This window comes from Melanostigma gelatinosum, assembly GCF_949748355.1.
Source record: "Melanostigma gelatinosum genome assembly, chromosome: 19".
Classification (NCBI taxonomy): Eukaryota; Metazoa; Chordata; class Actinopteri; order Perciformes; family Zoarcidae; genus Melanostigma; species Melanostigma gelatinosum.
In genome coordinates this window covers 11,399,782-11,418,796 of record NC_136652.1, presented here as the reverse complement: position 1 = coordinate 11,418,796, position 19,015 = coordinate 11,399,782, and the positions used below count along the sequence as shown (strand labels likewise).

General features: G+C 47.2%; 1 protein-coding gene across 2 annotated transcripts in view; it reads right to left on the bottom strand.

Annotated features, from left to right (window-relative positions):
* Positions 1–19,015, bottom strand: part of fut8b (fucosyltransferase 8b (alpha (1,6) fucosyltransferase)) — a 72,007-nt gene that overhangs the window by 24,158 nt on the left and 28,834 nt on the right. For both annotated transcript variants that reach the window (XM_079290310.1, XM_079290311.1), the window contains exon 2: positions 5,806–6,430. In XM_079290310.1, coding sequence (XP_079146436.1) covers positions 5,806–6,008 — 203 coding nt within the window. In that variant the 5' untranslated portion in view covers positions 6,009–6,430. The remainder of the gene's footprint in view (positions 1–5,805; positions 6,431–19,015) is intronic.

The window sequence follows — 19,015 nt, the reverse complement described above, 5'->3', positions numbered from 1 at the left end:
TGATTTAGTAAAATAGAAAAATCCAGCTGTTTGGCAAGTTTACATGCATTTACTTTTACTTTTTTAAATTTTGCTAAATACTACTTTAAACAATGAAATAATGATTTAAAATGGCTGAGATTCACTGTTTAAGCAGCTGGTTCAGCCCCAACTTCATGTAAAACTACCGGATCACTTGTAGAACATGTTATTACATGTGATCACATGGCTGGTATTTTTTTGCATCACAAAGACGAACAAACAAAACTACAGTTGTGTAGTTGCGATAACAGTGAAGGCAGAGTTCAAAGATGAGTGTGGAAATAGGGAAGGTGGGAAGAGGGCAAGAGGCCACTGTCCACTTTACACCCTCTACCAGTTTAGCTGGTGTGATTCCATAGAAAGATGCTCTCTAGTCTTTGCTCAGGGTTTTTAATCTGTAAAAATACATGTTGGATGTTGTGCTAATATTATGAAAGTCCGCTTCCAACAGCAACAAAAAACAAATGGCAGGATTCTGCTTCATATCACATCTACAACACCTCGTTTAAATCGTCACTAATGAAGAGTTTGGAGAGGCACCGAGAGTGTTTATCATCCCAAACCAGACCGCTTAGTCTGATATCTGCTGTATTTTTGGATTTAGAAGTTGCAGTCATCTCTTAATGTGTACAGCAGTGGAAGTTCTACTTAATTTGCTGAGACACCAGAGTGGAGCCTCTTGGAGAACCGGTCCCAGTTTATTTATTTGAAGCTTAACACTATCTACAGAGTACAGAATCATCTTTAATGTTTGTAAAAGGTCCAGCCTATCTCCTCCTAAACCATACATCCAATAATGACACCCGGTTTCACCATCCAATTACTCTTCTCTATTAAATGGCGAACTACGGAGACAAGTGGCAGTTAAATGACATTAATTTGTGACTGATTTAAAAAAAAAAAAAGAAAACACACTACAAAAACCACTATTCTCCCTCGACTTTGCTTAATGACTAAGAATGCCTGTTGTAATGTAATGGAACAATTATTTTCAGTCCCTTTAATATTTCACATCGATAAAAACACATTTCCTCAGTTCTGTGTGGATGAACAATGAATAACTACTGCACGCATGTAATGGAAGCACAAATGAGCACTCTGATATAGAACACAGACTTCAAATCAGCAGAGAGAGAAGACGAAAAAAAAGAGCTACCACTCGCATTATACCAAATAAATTCCTCCGCATAAAAACTATTAAAGATGGAATATGTTCTTGCTGCACATTCTTCCCCCCCCCGCTGTTCAAGCCTCGCTCTCTTAGAAGCCCTGGCCTCCAAGTTAACTGAGCACTCACCGAGCTAAGACACAATGCTGGTGGAGACAAACCACAAGCATCCCCATCCGAAATATGTAAATAAAAAATATATTGAACCACTCGGTATAATCAAAAAGCAACAGACACACACACACACACACACACACACACACTGACACAGGAAGGAGGCTAATAGCGTTCACAAATACACAAACGATCCTTGACGGTATCTCTAGAGGACCTGAAGCGAAGACTCGAAAAGGTAGCTGGATTCAACAGCGTCTTAATCAAACGATACAGGAGACGTAACGGATGAGAAAAACTGACTCGGGGGAGGCAGGGAGGAAAGGTGGGGGGGGGGGGGGGGGGGATACTGTGGAGTAAAAGACAAGCTATGAGAAGCAGGGCCTGATGAGCCCCGCTGGAACTAAGCACTGAGTGAGGGGAGGTTCGGCACGTAACCCGGTTTCCTCTGAAACGGTGCCCCGGCTGTCTCTCCATTGGCTCTCCGCCGCCTCATCCATTAACCGTGGAGTTCACCGGGTGATCAGAGCCGGGCGGAGCGGTGGAGGCCCGTGTGGAAGCATACATATTTCTCTGGTTAGAGTTAATAGAATCTGCCTGACTTCAAAAGGAAACCTATCTGCTGACATGGAAAGCCATACATATGGATGGAGATGTAAAAGTATTCTGGGAGGCGCAGATGAAAGCAGGCTACATGAACGCAATTTGCCTTCAATTTGAATCGGAACATTTGATTTAATGTTCCCTCACTCTGCAGCTACTTTATACAGTAACGCTTCAGAAAAGGAACAGACATGTTCCGGCCTTTGCCGTCAACTCAACGGTGTTAAACCGAACCCCTCGACTCCAATAAGTCAAGCTAATCTGGTCAGTCCAATGAAACCCCACCACCTCTGCTCAGAACTCGGTTTGAAAGTTCTGTTTAAAGAGGCATGAACAGTGCTATCCCCATATATAGCGCATGACTATACACCAGTGCGCTGTACGTGTACTACAGTGTATCTGTTGTGTTTGTGCAAATATTTCTTCGTGTCGAATCAGTTCACCTTGCTACGCCGCCGTCTTCCTGTTATGTCCGCAGTGTGATTCCAAGTAAACAGATTCTGTTCGGCGCATTCTTGCATCGCCTGCTTCAACGCCTCGGGGCGCCCTCGGAGCGATCCAGCTCCATTCGAGCCCGCACTTGACAGAGAGAGATGTCCTGACCACAGACAGCTCCCACAGTGGGGCTAGTGTGTGCGGTAGTAGAGCTTCCCTCGCTGGGCCTGAGCGACGGCCCGGCCTCTGGACTTGAGGTGTGGGAGCCGCCGCAGCATTTGTTGGGTGTGGCCGGACTGGGATGGAACCATTACCGGAGAAATGTGTCTCCTTGAACATGGGTGGACCGCACCAAACATCTGTTTTCACAGCTTAAATTTGCAGTCTTATTTTACTTGAAAGACAGGGAACCAAATGAGGCAGACATATGCAAAAAGTACGACTGCAGCGTCCACAACTCTTCTCATCCTCTCAGTCCGCATTTTTCCATTTCCTACGTGCTGCTCTTTACTTCGTGCAGTCCTCACGCCATCCATCATGCTTCCCCTTCCTCTCCGCCTCCTCGCCGACCCCTCCCTCCCGCCGTCGCTCTGTTGGCATGCCTTGGGGATCGATCCGGTCGTCATCGCTCAGCCCAGCTGTCGTTCTCACCCTTCGCTCCCTCCGATGTCACACCATCAGGCCCGGCGCGTGTCATTGTCTACGCGGGAGCCATGGGCTCCGTGCCCGAGGTGACTGACAGCTGCAGAGAGGGTGGAGCCAGACAGACGGAGCGACTCGACCTCGTGCTCACCTCTCATTAATGCTGCTGGGTGATTGGTGGGCTGGCACGCTACCTGTCACTCAAATCGCTCAGGAATGGCCTGAATAACCAAATCACTGGACTGAATCTGTAGGCCAGCCAGGTGATGCTAATTTGAATCTGAGTGGTGATTGACTGATTGATTGATTTCACATGACATCTCCACTGTAAAAAACGATGGCGAGTTGGTAGATAAACCATGATCAGTGGTGTGCGACGAATCGGTTTAGCAGGTTGAACAACTAAGTATCTTCATCCTCTCAGCGATGCGACAAAGAGATGTGCATATTGTGATAAAGAAAATCCATATCGCATGCAAACTGCTCCAGCGCGACGATCGCGCTCTATCACAAAGTGAATGAGAAGATGTAAACAAGATCCCTTCAGGTATATGATGAATGCAAAACACTGCCCAATAATGCATTCGGCATCCATCTAGTGCTGCCGTGGTGTGATGACGCTAACCAAGTTAAATCCCACACTGAACTATAAATCATCCTCAATGCAGTGGGTTTCTGCTGCACAACAACTCAACACAAAAGGTGTAATAACGTCAGTTTTATGGGATGGAATCTCTCGGAGGCAACTCGTAAAAAAAAAATGAATGCAGTAATGTGAAGGTGACGTGCTTTGGATGAAACCTTTTACTGTCTAATGCCAGCGGGATGCTTACAAATAACTGCTTTCTGCCTCTTGTGCAAACCTTCAGAGATTCTTGTTCCCGGCCCAAAATCTGCAAGTCAGGGAGTCGGGGTTCGGCATGCGTGGAAGCTAGTCGATCAGCGAGCTGTTACGTGGTCAGTCAGTCTGCGACAACCTGCAGGCTGGAGTCTGGCTCGGTGCCATGCCACTGTCAGCAGTTTGGTAGTGGGAGGAGGAGGAGGAGGAGGCAATGAACTGAGGAAGGGAGTGGCTGTGGCAGCAATGATGGGCAGCTCACTAACAGCCTCTTTGTGTCTATTAGGGCTCTAATATAAGGATACGAGACAGTACAGGGTGGTGCAGTACTCTCCTGGGCACGCACGCACGCACGCACACACGTGTGCAGAAAGACACACAATTGAACAGAGGACAAACCAAGCTGTCTCTGCCGATAGCTCATGAAGTTTAACCTCAGCAAGCCAGTAGCCTTCTTTTGGCTTGCTGTGGCAGATACTTAGCTGGAGCCGGAGCTTAGAGGGACTTGAGAAGGCACTGTAGCGCTGCCCCAGTAAACAACTGTGGAGGCCTCAGCCCAAGATCAACTACCGGACTTAACAACAAGCGTGCAGTGCGCAGGGGAACCCATCTGGACACTGGTCGACTGAAAACTGCACTTGTTTTTGTTATGCCATGAATTCCACCTTTGTTTGTGAGCCAATATTAAATAATTACAAAAGCAAGGGATTTAATCAGGGACCAGCTGTCTGAAAGCAGCGTGTGTGTGTGTGTGTGTGTGTTTTTGTGTTTGCGTCTGGGCCGATGAGGGCCCTGCATCAAAGTGAATCGGAATATCACAGAAGAGCAGCAATGGCAACATCTGAAGCTCGAGTTCCCCGTTAACATGGCAAATACCCGGGGACTGGACGGCGCGTTCCCTCGCACGTGCGTGCACACTCAGTGGTAGACACCCATGTAGAGACCCGGTGTTTGTGTGTAAAACAGAAACACTGTCAGCATGCGGAGATAAGAGCAGAACCATCTGTCTCTCTATTACGCGTCGCGCGAATGTGTGAACGATGCTGTGTGGTTAATGTATTGTCTGCCAAAATAACTCAATGAGCTCTGGTGAGGTGTGTGACAGTCTATCCATCTGCTGTCTGCCGCACTCTGCATCTCCGGCACAACTGATCAGCTTTTGATGAAAATTTGGAGCAATGTTTGTTCAACTGAATGCAGCACAAGATGCTGATTTAATCATATGCTGATGAGATTTTCACAAAAACTCCAGAAACAATCATCAGAATGCCTCATTCTGGGATTTGTCATGTCGGTCTGATTGGACTACCACGGACCTAGAGGCTGGACTTAATAGTTGGACTTTGCAAAAAAAAACATAAGGGGATGATGCAATGCACCATTTTTTATTTTTATTTTAATTGAAAAAATAAAAGTGTGCTGATCAGGGACGCAAAAAGAATGAGTTACATGCACTGTGCTTTAAATTTACACAAAAGATCCACAGATCTAGTGATGACAAAATCCTGGGAACTGATGTGCATTTTACCAAAGCACTCAAAATGTGATGTAACATTGACTGGCTTACGTGAACATTAATGTCCCGAATTTTGTGTCAACTTTGAATGGATCATCGTTGAGATCTGATGTTTACACTGGAAGGATAAACCTGCTTATTCATATCCTTGTATTCAGGATTTGAACAGTATCCGGGTTTCTGAACTCCATCAGCATGCAGGTACTATATGTTGTATTTTTTAACACACACATCACACACACGTATCTGTACCAACCGAGTCAATAGTTGCTGACCAACCCACTTTGGTTTCAAGCTGCCTGGGCATTGTTGTTATTATTATTATTATTATTATTATAATAACCACCAGAAAATTAAGTAGTCGGTGGTGTAAGCATGTGCATCCATGTGTGCATCTCTCTGTCCGTCTGTGTGCTAACAGCTAAACACACAGCAGAGAAAAAAAGGTTTGCCGGAGCTTGCTGTTACCTGAGCGATTCGGCCATGCGCCGCAGGTCTTCATTCTGCTGCTTGAGCCGCTCCAGCTTGGCCAGGATCTTGGAGAGCTCCCGACTGGACCGCTCAGGGTGCTCGCTGTCCCTCACCAAGTGACCGCCGATGTAGAAGAGGAGCGTGCCCCAGGCCAACAGCACCAGGGTAATCCATCGCCATGACCCCGCCCAGGGCCGCATGGTGCAACCTCGCCCACCCCAAAGATGCCTCTCGGAGTGCCTGTACACCCACCGACCCGACGGCCTGCCTGCCGGATGTGCGCACACACACTCTGTGCCCCGTCACCACAAGTGCCACAGCGCCAACCTTGGCTTTGGCATCTTTACAGGGATGCTGTGCAGTAAAATGACAGATGGGGGAGAGATGTGGGTTTTTTTCTTTTCTTTTTGTGGCACAGGAGTGTGTGAGAAAAAGGCGGCAGGTGTGTCTCCAGCGATCAACCAGCCTTTCCTGCGTGTGCTAAAGCATGGCTAGCATGCTCAGATGTCTGTGTTTTGATGGCGTCTCCTCCCCTCCACCCAGCTCCGTGTCGACCAGGTCCTCCCACACCGTCCTGACGTTTCCTTCCAGTCCCACAGAATTATTTTACTGGAGGTGTGTCCTGTAGAAAAGAAGAAAACAAATGGGAGTTAGTTGAGCTGATTGCACAATGTTTTTGTGCGTGTGTGCCGATCAGACGCAAACTAAAAATCATAGGAGAGCTCGGTCAGCAAGCCGGCATGAAATAAGAGCACAGAGCATGAGACACGCCTCGTACGGTGCCATACAGAAACAGAGTGCACAGAACAGGGCGGGCAGACAGACCGACGGATAAAACAGAGATGCAGCAGACTGGACCAGACACAACCCCGTCTCAGCAGCCTACAGGATTGATCGGCATGACACAGCAATTTACATAGTGATGTGCAATCCCTGAGCCACAGTATGCTGCATTGCTGCCGAGGCAGGACAAGAATGTTCACGTTCTACGTCCTGCACACACACGCAGTCCCTAAAAAGTCTCACTTTTACAGTCTCACTTGCACACACATATGTAAGCCATGACACAACCAAGGACACACCCCACTTCCTCCTTCAGCACTGCTAAGTGCTGAAGTTAATGGGTTTGTTTGGAGACTGCTAAACCCCACAAAGTTCTTCCCGAGCATTATACTCCTTCGCCAAATGGCCGCTGCCATCCCCGTGGCCTCCGTGACGGAACGCAACATTGTCAAGGTGATGTGGCTAGCTCAATGGAGCAGAGGGAACAAAAAAAAAATCCCTAGATCATCACTTCCCTTCATCCCGAAGCAGCGGGGGGAGACGAGACGGACGCGTGCCGGGTTTATGAAGCAACCTTCGCTGTCAACTACCCAACAAAGCCCTGTCACGCAACTGGGATTAGTTATGAAGACTGGCAGGTGTGTGTGTGTGTGTGTGTGTGTGTGAGTGTATGTGTGCTATCATCAGTGTGTACCACAGCGTGCTGGAATAATGCCAAGCATCTTCGACTTTATGTGATTGGTGGGGGTGGTGGTGGGGTGCGCTTGATTGACATGTCGCAATATCTGTGGTGCGTTCTCTGAGCGTTCGAGACAGGGGAGAGTGTTCCTGCTGGGGGGGGGGGGGGGTTCGTCTTGCAGCACAGAAGTAGGTTAGCGGTCGCTCAACCCGTTTACCGTGGCAGCATCGCTGATACGTAGGACGTAAATGGTGCCACGCTGTAATATACCAGAGAGACTGTTCATGCCTCACTGATGCAAACTGGCCAGGATGCAGCAGCTGAGATCCCTGAAACAATGAGTAGCAAACAATTCTCCTTCATTTCTTATTGAATGATGCGGGATTAGTGGAATCTGTGCAGACGGTCCCTTCCTTGCCGGTGCTCCTGTTGCGACTAACCCAGGCTGACACAAGGGGGGGCTTCTCTTTATGCATGCGGAACAAAGATGTGCTGAGCTGTGTTTTATTATGGAAAATACGAGCCGTGAGTGGGTAGCACTCCACCAGCTAATGCACGACTGGGACTTTACTAAAAGGCAGGCTGCAAAAACCCTCGTCACTGTGTTTGAGGAGCCATAATGAGGTTTGTGCTCAGTAGACTAAAACTGATAAACATGAAACTGTTGGAAGAGGCAGGCAACTGCTGCCAAATAGGATATGGCAAGTTTTTGTTAGATAACACTTCTAGCTAGTAGTTTGGCTTTTACTTGAAAGTCAAGCTGATAATATATTTCTGGCATATTAACAGGACTTTGGGGAAATGTCATGTATTAATGAATGGCCTCTCTGGTGCAATGGTTGTACATGATATCAAATCAGATAACAGATATGCTATACACACCTGACTATAACAAAAGCAGTAAAACTAGTCAGTTATTTACAGGTGCTGGTGATGTCATCAGGACCCTGATGATGTTATCAGGGCGCAGATGTGTGTCGTCCCCAATTAAGCTTGTGACTTCAAATATTTGACAGAAAATCTGTGTTACAATTGGAGGCATGGAAGAGGGCTTTTAGCAGGCAGGGGTGATCTCATAAAAAATAAGCTTCTTTCGAGTTGCATTATGGGAATCGTAGGTCGTTGCTTTTCAGAAGCTTCACTCATACGGAGGACTAACAGTCAGGATATCTCACCCTCTGTGGCTTTGACGTTGACTGTTCTTTTTTGTTGTCTTTCAACTTCCCCAACTTTATGGAAGCGCATCACTAAATAGCTTGAGAGCCCCTTTAATTGCCTTCAAACACAAAGAAAACATACATTAATAGCCAAAGCCAATTCCCCTTCATGTTTGAGTATAGGTCTCAGAAGTGTGTGTGTGTGTGCTCTGAGCAGTGTGAGCTTACAGACCCCGAGATCAACTGCTTGTAATTAAATACTGGAAGCACCCAATAATCATTACTTAGGAGATGTACTCTACTTCAGAGGGTAAAAAACACTGGCAGGATTATTGGCAAATTAGGTTTTAAGATTTAAGGCATCTTTACGATATGCACATTACGGCAATTATCAAATCCAGTAAATGGCTTTGGGAAATGGGTGAAGAAGGTTTTTACGGTTTCCTTTTCACACGTCTTTCAGCTCAGCCTTGGCTGTGATGTAGTGGCACAGGAGAGGAGACACACATCCACGGCCCCTCTTTGATAGATCGCTGTGTTTGATAACTGAAAGAATGAGGAGATATCTATTGAGTCCCGTGCCAGCAGAATGTGGCGTTTATTTCACCTTCCCCCCCCCCCCCCGATGAAGATCTGTCTGTGTAATATTCCACCAGAGATACCGGAGTGCGAGAGGAGCGCTAACGATTTTTTGCATTTTCTTAAACTTCTCACATTTGCCCTTGAGTCGCCATGAACAGTGGGCATCAATAATGGTAATTATAATAATGCCAGTTTAATAATAAAAAAGCCGAGAGTGGCGCAATCATTTCTAAATTGGACTGTGTGACAGATATGCTGACAGTGGGATTTTAGAGAAAGTGGTCACATTCTGCCTCTTTCTTCCACCAAGCCCCTCCTCCCTCAGCTTCCAAGTAAAATGGAAAGATGATTGGGAGGTCCCAGCTACTCTGGACAAAAACAAAATATGTCACTGAATCCTTTTGAATAAGCAGCTTCTCCTACTTGAGACATTAAACAGGAAGAAGAGGGCCTATATGCTGCGTCACCTACACTCGGATTTCAAAACACCGTCTCTCTCCCACAATGCCCTTCACTTTGATGTCACGGCAAACCGAGGGGGGGGGGGGGGGGGGGGGCCTGCTCGGCCAGTAAAGGCTGGCGTGGTACATGTGGCACTGCGGGGCGGACTGTCACCGAAACGCCCTTGTGCTGCAGCAACATGCGGGGGGAGCCTGAGGGGGTCAGTGGCGGGTGACCCGTTTTGAGTCCGGCTGGTTAATCTTCAACGTGACTCGGGCCACAGCGGAGGTCATCCATCAGCGCGTTCCAGTCTCCGGGGCAATAAGCACCGAGCGACGAGGTCCACCGTTGAATTATGCATGGGGCTCTCGGCTGAGGACGGATTCTACTTCACCAACATCAACCACCGCACCTCGGGGACAGCTGCGATATATATTTACATAACCTATATGTCGCCCCTGATCCACGATGGTGCAGGAGAGCGTATTTAGTGGGATATGCAGCAAGATGCATTGCGTGTTAAGACATGTAGTGTGGTGGAAAAACACGAGAGTTATCGGAAGATCAGGAGTAAATGCAGAGTAGCATTGGAAGGATGCCAGCGGGAATAAATGGAAATAGAAAAAAAGGTTTCTATATCTGGACGATTGGACAGCTGCTGTATTTGTTGTGCTGATACTGTCAAGAGTGTTCGAAATAAACGTTGTATTCTGGCATTGGACCAGTTTGATTGGAGACGTCCGATTCTTTGTACCAGCAACAAGGGGGGGGGGCGGGGGGGGAGCGAGAGAAACATCAACTCAGACTCTGGCAGCAATTTTTAACCATTATTTATCCGGGGTTGGTCCGCTGAGCAAGCTGTTCTCGAGAAAGAGCCGTCTTGATAGCCATAAAGCTACACTCAAGTGTGCCAGAACCATAGTCACCACAGAGCAGTGGATCCAACAAAGATGGAAAGCCCTGAACCACGGGATGGCACTTCTAAACAAATCCAAATGTATTCACTCCAAAAAGCTGCTGCAACGTGAACAAATCAACTGAAATGTTTCAGCGAGGGTTGTAACCTGAAATGTTTGCTCCCTTGTTTCCTGCCATTTGCAACAAAACTATTCCAATTACACTTTGAGTGTAATCTCCTCAGTTGGCTCAGAGACGAGATGCAGAGACACCTTTAGCTTTTCGGGGCGCCCCACGTTTTGTATGCATGTGTGTGTGTCCGTGAGTGGTTGTGCGGGAGTCACCGGGCTCGGTCGTCTCTCTCTCTCTCTCTCTCGGAGAGTGGTGAATATTTCACGAGCGGCTGTTTACTTCACAACATTTCGAAGCTTAATGTGGAGGAGTCCATTAACTTAGAGCATATGGCAGAGAGAGCGCCTGGCGCGGGGAAAGAGAGGAACACAGATAGATGGCGATAATTTTTTAGGAGTCAATATATTCAAATGTGACTGTTTTTAATGCAAAACAATTAAGTTTAATTGAAAATAAATGGATGGATTTAGTTTCTTCACCAGTATTATACACCTGACAGAGTGAAGAATTATTCAAAAAAACATTTAGACCATCATGGAAAAGATAATCTTTACAAAAAACAATAATATATATTATATAATATAAAGTCAGAAAAGAACGTAAGTATTTTTTTTATCATAAACTCCTAATTTCCTAATATAGATAAATCAAAAAGTGAAAATGAACGTAGGCCTGCCAATGTATCAGGCCTACGTGCGTGCGTGCGTGCACAATATAGCTCAAGGTAGTTGGATAACGCAGACCTTGAGCTTCCTGCTTTCGGTTTATCATAATTAATGACGGTCAAGGTTCCTTGCAGCGCGCTCTCTGGCTTCTCACACAGGATTGTGTTCCTCAACACTGCTGTGCTTAAAGGAAATGATCAATATGTAATGATGTAATATGTAATGATGCTTGGTTCCACAATGTCTCTGCAACCCTCCCAAGGTAATACCCACACGTGGACTTTTTAATGTCCTCTCTTCTCCAGGCATGATAAATGCAGCTGCTTGAGTGGAAGTGACTTTTTTTATTTTCCCTTCCCTCTCAACCTCTCTCTCACACACGCACGCGCGCACGCACGCACACACACACACACGTTGCAGAGCCAGTTCATCACCCTCACCGACACGGTGAATTTACAATGCTGTCCTTGACCACGTCTGAGCCCGGAGATCCACCTCTGCTCGTCAGGAGACGGATTGGGTTGGCAGGCGGGGCCCCCCCACCAAGGTCCGTTTTTATTTGGACACAAAAAGTAATAGAACTGCGGAATGATTGATGCTTTTTTTTTTTTTTTTTTAACTGTTAATCATATGTCCCTCCACCCCAATTAAATACTTGTTTTCATAAACCGCCAGCACAAACATGCCGAACCATCCCCCACCGGGCCAATAGGTGGGTGTGTGTGTGTGTGTGTGTGTGTGTGTGTGTACGTGAGCCACTGTGTTTGTAGTCATGGGAACCTATCTTTGTGTCACCGCGTGCGCGCACGTACCCTGCTGTCAGCGAATTCCCCACAGAGATAACCTTGAAGGAGAGGCTGTGTGCTTAGCTCTGATACTGAATGCCGAGCTGCAGCCGGCTCAGCGGCCGCAACTTCTCTGAGACCTTTAGCCACTTCTGCGAGACTTAATCTCAAAAGTTGCGGTGAGGTGGTGCTGCTTTCAGTGCCTTCAAGTGGAGGCCCTGCTCAGACGGTCCAGGCTCAAGGAAGTGCCGCTTAGTGAATACACCAACCCTCTTAGAAAAGTATCCCATTCTAGCACGGTCCGTTAACCCTGTCCAAATTATACAGTGACTTTATTAGGGTCCGCCTGATACATTGGCACACACACACACACACACTTTCAGTTCCTCGTAATGAGTCCCGATGACGGCTGACCTTTCACGGCCCGTGGTGCCAGGGACGAGCTAGAGAGGTGGGGGGGGGGGGGGGCCTGCGATGACCCCATACAGAGAGTGCCAACCTTCACTCACTTACTTTAAAGTGGCCTAATGAGTGACTAAATGCACCAGAGAACAGGCAGAGCAAAATGAAGAGATAATAGAGGAATACATTTGTGGCCAGAGAGAGAGGGAGGAGGAGAGGCAGAGAGAACAGCTACAGAGACACGGTGCTAAATTGTGTGATTTTATCATCTGAATATGCGGTTGACGCATAATGCGATACGCCTGGATCCACTGAATATGGATTTTTGCTGAGATGACAATCAGACCTTTGAAACAAGACTTGGGATGTGGTCAGACTCACATTGTGATTACAATTCTATGTAACTTGGCTGCAATCCACAAAGAAAGATGGAATTAAACGTGTACTAAACATAGCAGCATAGCAGCTGTCGGACGAAATGTAACACTCTTTGCGATCAGTCCCACTGATGGGGCTGGCCCGGAAGATTGTCCTGCTCTCCAGTCGCAATCTCCCAATAAAAGCTAAGATTGACTCGAGCAGGGGACTCGGCGGTCTCGTGTGCCATAAGTTACGTCTCCACACAATAAGCAGTGCGCCACACCCCCGGAACACTCCCCACCTCACTCTTCTTCTGCACCACAATTTACGGTCGGCGGTTAACTCCTATTACACCCTGGATCAGGGAAAAAGGCCCCCACCCCCCCGCCTGCGAGTCAGTGCCCTCTTTAAGAGGCTCGAGGCTGGAATGATAAAGCGAAGACTGAGGAGACCCAGACAGCGGCAGAGTAGAGGAGGAAGACTAAGAACAAGCAAGAGCAAAAAGTAAACGGCACAAGAATGCCCAGACGGCAAGAACACCAAAAGTGTGGTTGTGAAAGTGGGAGCCAGGGAGGCGGTAATCAGAAGAAAGATGGCGGCTGTAGACTCAGAGACAGAGGGAGTGTCCCCCGAGGGTTGAGAGTCCTGACTAATACACAAAAGGAGTACTATAAACAGCAGTAACACACAGCTGCCGAAGATTCATCGCTCTCTGCTACTTTACTTTCATTCTCCTGTCGTCAACCCGTAGCTCCTTAAATCCCCGCACTGCAAAAAAAAAAAAGAACACGTCAGCAGCGACAAAGTGACCTCTATGGTTCCCTCTGTTCCGCCTTCAAAGCTGAGAAGAAAGAGACAAATATGTGGAAACTGCAGGCGGCCGTTGCTTACGAGATTAAACATTTGTTCAAATCAAAACGCCTTCCTCTTGAAATAACCCACCATTCCATGTATTTTTGAAATGTCACCGATTTGAATTAATTCTACTCGCACACGGCACATGAAATGACTCTTTCCTTGAATTAAAGCGTCTGAAGACATCTATGCAGATATTGAAATTGACCTCCCAAGATAAGAAGTCCCTGACTCTCAGCGCTGGTCTTTTATGCATCGACGTCCGCCTCCATGTTTGCTCTTCCCCTTCGACTTCCCAACTCCAGGTGCTCCAGCTTCCTCCCACACTCCAAAAGATGTGCACGCGAGATGAAATGGAAAAAGTCAAAAATTGCCCACAGCTGCATGCTGTGCTGCATTGGCCTGTCTGCATTGGCCCCTGCGATGGACTGTCGACTGGCATGAATAAATGTTGAAGCGGACTACAAAATGAATAATTGATCAGATGAGATGGGGCGTTTTGTCCTCTCAACTCTCTGCTCCACACTCACTATTGCTTTTTTTTCTCCTGGTCGCCGGCCATCTCGTCATTCTATTTCCTCGTCCTCATCTTTGCAGATGTTTTTGTTAGAGCTTTACATTAAAACCCAACCGCACTGGGATCTGCCCAGAACAGACTCAAGTAAATTTAAGCTCTGAATCTTCTATTTAATTGCTTTGCTTTGGGTCACGATTGTTGAAAAAACAAAATGAAAAAAAGGGGAAATACTCTTGTCCTTACTTAACGATGAGAAAGTACTTAACGACGTTGGAATTCGGTGTGCCGGGATACAGCAGAGTTTGGCTGTAGATTAGAAAGACATTACAAGGGTTTGGGAACGCTTAGGCACGGATCCAATTTTTGCACCTCCGAACAAACGCTCACCACCCGTCGTCCATCTTTCTTGAAAGGGCCTCGCCTCCTTCCCCCGCCCCACCACCACAGCAGCAGCCTGCATGCGTCACAACACAACCCATATTGCCAGAACTCCTCGTCCCCATCAGCTTGTGGTTTCTGCTTGGGGTCCGTGCTCATCCGTTCTCCTCTGTCTCTTCCACTCCGGCTCGACGTCTGCCGCTGTGTGTGTGTGTTTGCTCAGCCAATCAACTTCTGCTCGGATGCCCCCTTCCACTCGATGTGACCTATTTTGCAAGTCTTTTGTAGTTAATGTACAGACTGTGGAACAGTTCCGTGTTAAACTCTCATGTGGAAGGAGTTTTGGCATGATTTCATTTGACCGGCACAGAAATAGTGTCTTCTGGAAAAACAATCCCGTCGTCAGCTTGAAGGGTTTCGCTACATCCAGCCTCGACTTGCCCGGCTCGGACATACCATCGGTTGTTTTACAGGCTACAGTGCAAACATTCCCTCCGAGGCTTTTTTAGTGAAGTCATTGGGGCTTGGTCCTGAATGGATTTAACTCTGCGTTCCTCCAGAGGACAATCAAAAAAAGACGACGCAAGACTCATTGGAAAAAAAATAAAAATAAAAACAAACCTGCCTCACCTCTAGGGGGATGCAGTCTCCTAAATGCGATTGAAGAAAAATACTGGCAACCCGTCTTCATTGACCCCTATTAACGGAGCCGGAGAAAACAGCCCCCACAGCGCTGCTCTCCACGGACCCCGCCACTAAGCAGGACCTGTTGCTCAAATCACATTAACTACCCGCAGATGAAAAAAGAAAACTCAATACACAGCGTGCCGGGTCGTCCCAACGCTGACCCGCTGCAATCACACCCGCAAAACACCACCCCTCCTTTTACCGCTCAGTCTCTCTCAGAGAAATGAAATCACTCGCTCCCTTTTCCTTCCTTCTATCCGGTGCCGGCACCGCTGAGGCCTTATTAATGCCGAGTAAAGCCAGAGCAGGAGTTTACACAACACAACTTTGTAAAGGCTGGGAGTGAAGGGAGCGAGACTAAGCACTTCAGCTGCTGGCGGAACATTTCGATACGACTGGGAGCAGCTGCAGCCTTGTTTCAATAAAACACCCACCAACAAACTGTCCCCCCCCCCCTTTCCGGAAAAGGAGGATCCATCGAGAGACGGCTCTTGTCGGCTCCCTCACCGTGCTCTCATCAGACATGAATTCATCGTTGCACATATGTAATGCTACATGTGCGTTAGTTATTATAAACATCGGTCCACACAGCGCAGGGGAAGTCCATCAATCCTCCTCTGGGCAGGGTACCAGTTTGTTGCCGATTCAGTTCCCTTGTTGGGCTTTCACCCCCTCACTTGCAGGTCCTATTCTCAGAGCGTGTAACCACAGCTGTCATGCGTCCGGTGAAAGCGGTGTGACTGCCATTCATTGTTGGAGATTGAACATGCATTTCTCCCTCCAGGACTGACGCTTGCCAAAATGAAGGACATTCCCCCTGATTGATGGCATCTCTTGAAAACAGGGCCATCTTTCTTCGCTCTTGTACAGACTTTTTCTCCATTTTTCTCTCAGTCTGCCATGCTGACCTTTTGACAGGCCCACAGCTAGAATCCGGCACTCGGTAAACAGAGGGGAGCTGAACTTGAAAAGCCTAATCCAGAGTTATTGGAAATCTCTTTGCAGTTCACACAATTTCCATTTAGTGGTGAGAGAAGAAAAAAAATCTGAATTTTCACCGCAAAAATGATGCATGGGTAGAGGGAAGGGGGAGGAGGGAGGTAGTGCTGAGCACCAAGGTTAGATCACAAACGTAATCAATAATGCACCGCCTATTGTGTTTCGGCACTGCAGTCAGCCCAGCTTGGTTCCATTCGAGTGAATCCACAGCGCCAGATCGGCCTGCGCAAGTCAACAGTCCGGGTGGCTGATGGGTCCGATACATTACATTTGAAATAAACTGCTCGTTCACAAGTACTTCCCGAGCAAAGCAATGCTTACTCTACTGCTGACCCAGCCCTCGGGCAACATCGACGGTTTCATCTGAAACCCTGCAAACCAAAACGCTGGCAGGCAAAACCGCAGTCAACGGCATTAGAGTCTCCGGGTTTCCTTCCCCTCCTACCGATCATTGTTTATGGGCCCTCGGAGTGCATTCAAATGTACATTACTGTCCATATAACGTCCGTATGCGCACATTTATGACCGCACGACGTAGAAAAAGAGTTATTCCCATTGCTTTTTCCCGGTGTCCATTGAGCGGGCATGGTGACAAACAGGCCATGTTATTGCTGCTATAGTGCCTTGTAATGCAGATGAGCTCGTGTGTCTCCCACTCAATTATTGATCTGCTCAGGTGCAAAGTAAACACAATAAACGGCCATTATAATACCTCTCCGTCACGACACGCAGGATATGAGTGTGTCTGTAGATCGCTAATCAGAGATAAACATAGACCATCTGGAAAATACTCAACACAAGACCGTAGAAACAACTCGACCGTGAAATGCAATCGCAAATTTCTTTTATGTACTAAAACACCACAGGCGGGATTCATTTTTTTTCCATTTGGTGTCGTGAGCGAGTCTCATTTGATTGTGTTGGAAGATCCTCAGCGAAGACTATGCCCGTTACAAACGTCTCCAATTCAAACAGCGGCTTGGCTGAGACATTCTAATCACATCCCTGTTGTATACATGATCCTGGAGAACCTACGAGGCACATTTTGTACAAAGTACGCATTGATCCCAGCGCTGCTCGGCCGAGCATTGAGCCAATGTCAGGTGTGTGGACGGGCGAGGGTGTTAGCTGGATCCCGTGTGCGAGTCGGTAATGGTCAGGTTTGGTCTCGGGTCTGTCGGATCAGTCCCTCCCAGCGTGTCCTCTGTGGCGTCTACTTCTGTTCCCCCTTCCTGTCGCTGAGCTGAGGGCCAGCAAAGGCGCTGGGAGCCCGGTCTCCCCACAGCCTAGTCATTACTGCTGGCTAACAAGCTGAGAGCGAGGGACGTCTGCGGCTGCTCTTCCCCTTAACTAACAAAGAGAACGACCGCACGAGTAACTGTGGTAGCGGCGGCAGCAGCAGCACAGAGGCACACAGGCTCCTGCTGGACCCATAATGGGGCTGTCTCATTATATGCTGTCTCCTGGACAAGAAGAAGAAAAAAAAAAAGGATGTATCCGCCGGACTACAGGTCCTTTTAACTGGGCATTGTGAGACTACAGGGGCAGCGAGGAAGGAGCAGTATGTGCACGCCTTGTCACATGCCACCGCTTTGAATTATCTTCACGCGGTGATAATTGTGTGCATGCATGTGTCCCGTGTTGTCCTCATGTGCGATCAGCTGGGATGTTTACATGCTTCCTTCATGTCATCTTATATTTTTGTTGGTGCCATGCAAGGACATTGGAGGAAATCCTTAGAGGGAGGGGGGGAGAAATGAGTTTCACTTGATGCGATTTGATTCCAGTGGCTCCATTAGAGCCGGGGGGCGACACAGGGGGTGGGGTGGGGTGGGTGTTGCTGTGGCTGCAGGGCTCACACAGCCCATGCGTACTCAAGCGTACATGGCTCAAATCAAAGCACAGGCGCACATGCTCACATGCTCACAAACATATACATCACCCCAAACACACACACACACACACACACACAGGAACATTCTGCTTTCGTTAAAGGACCCACACACGAGTAGTATACGCAGCGTAAGTCCGTCACTTTAAGTGATGTGGGACGGAGGGAGGCGTGGGATGTGTTTATTAATGACTTGTAAAATGCTCTTAAGTCCCCGGCCCGCCTCTTGTTTGACAGTTGTTTTTCACACATTTTCCCGTCGTGTGTCCATACTGGAGTGGGCTGTACTTTTGGCAGCATTTTTGTTGATATTTCATTTCGTCGGCTCACTATCTCATCTTTGCTCACGCACGAAAGTCCCTCGCTCTATTATAAGCAAATGACAATAGCGTTACCCAACTTGATCATGCAAATTTAGCGGACTATTATACTCCCAGCTGATGATCCAATCTTGTGAGACAAATATACCCTCAATTATCTCTGTAGCATGTTGCGCAGGCTGTGGTATAAAAGTCTGCTTCCATACAGGAGGAGGCCAAAATATCATAAGATGTGTAAATTCCAATGTAACAGCCCAGCAACATATTCTACCTGTGGGAAGGTTAAAACACACCTTTTTTGTTCACATTGTGTCAGAGGCGTCGACATAACTATGTAGTGTGTGGTGGTGCTCTGCTGGATTGCATTATGTTGTCAATGTTTTCATTATTTTTCCATACAACACGCGTCTTAGTATTGAATTGCAATATGCTGTTGGGTGTTATTTTGTTTTCCATTGGGTCGACACAAACAATACATTGTGACCAACTACAACCTCAAAGAATGTATATATATATATATATATATATATATATATATATATTATGATCATAGTTCAATAACGTACTTTTACTACTTATCAGCTTTGAATCTGCACAGATTTTTTAATCACAAAATCACAAAAACTGCATAAAATCGCAGAATCAATGTAGCATCCCGGCTGAATAATGGTCTGTAG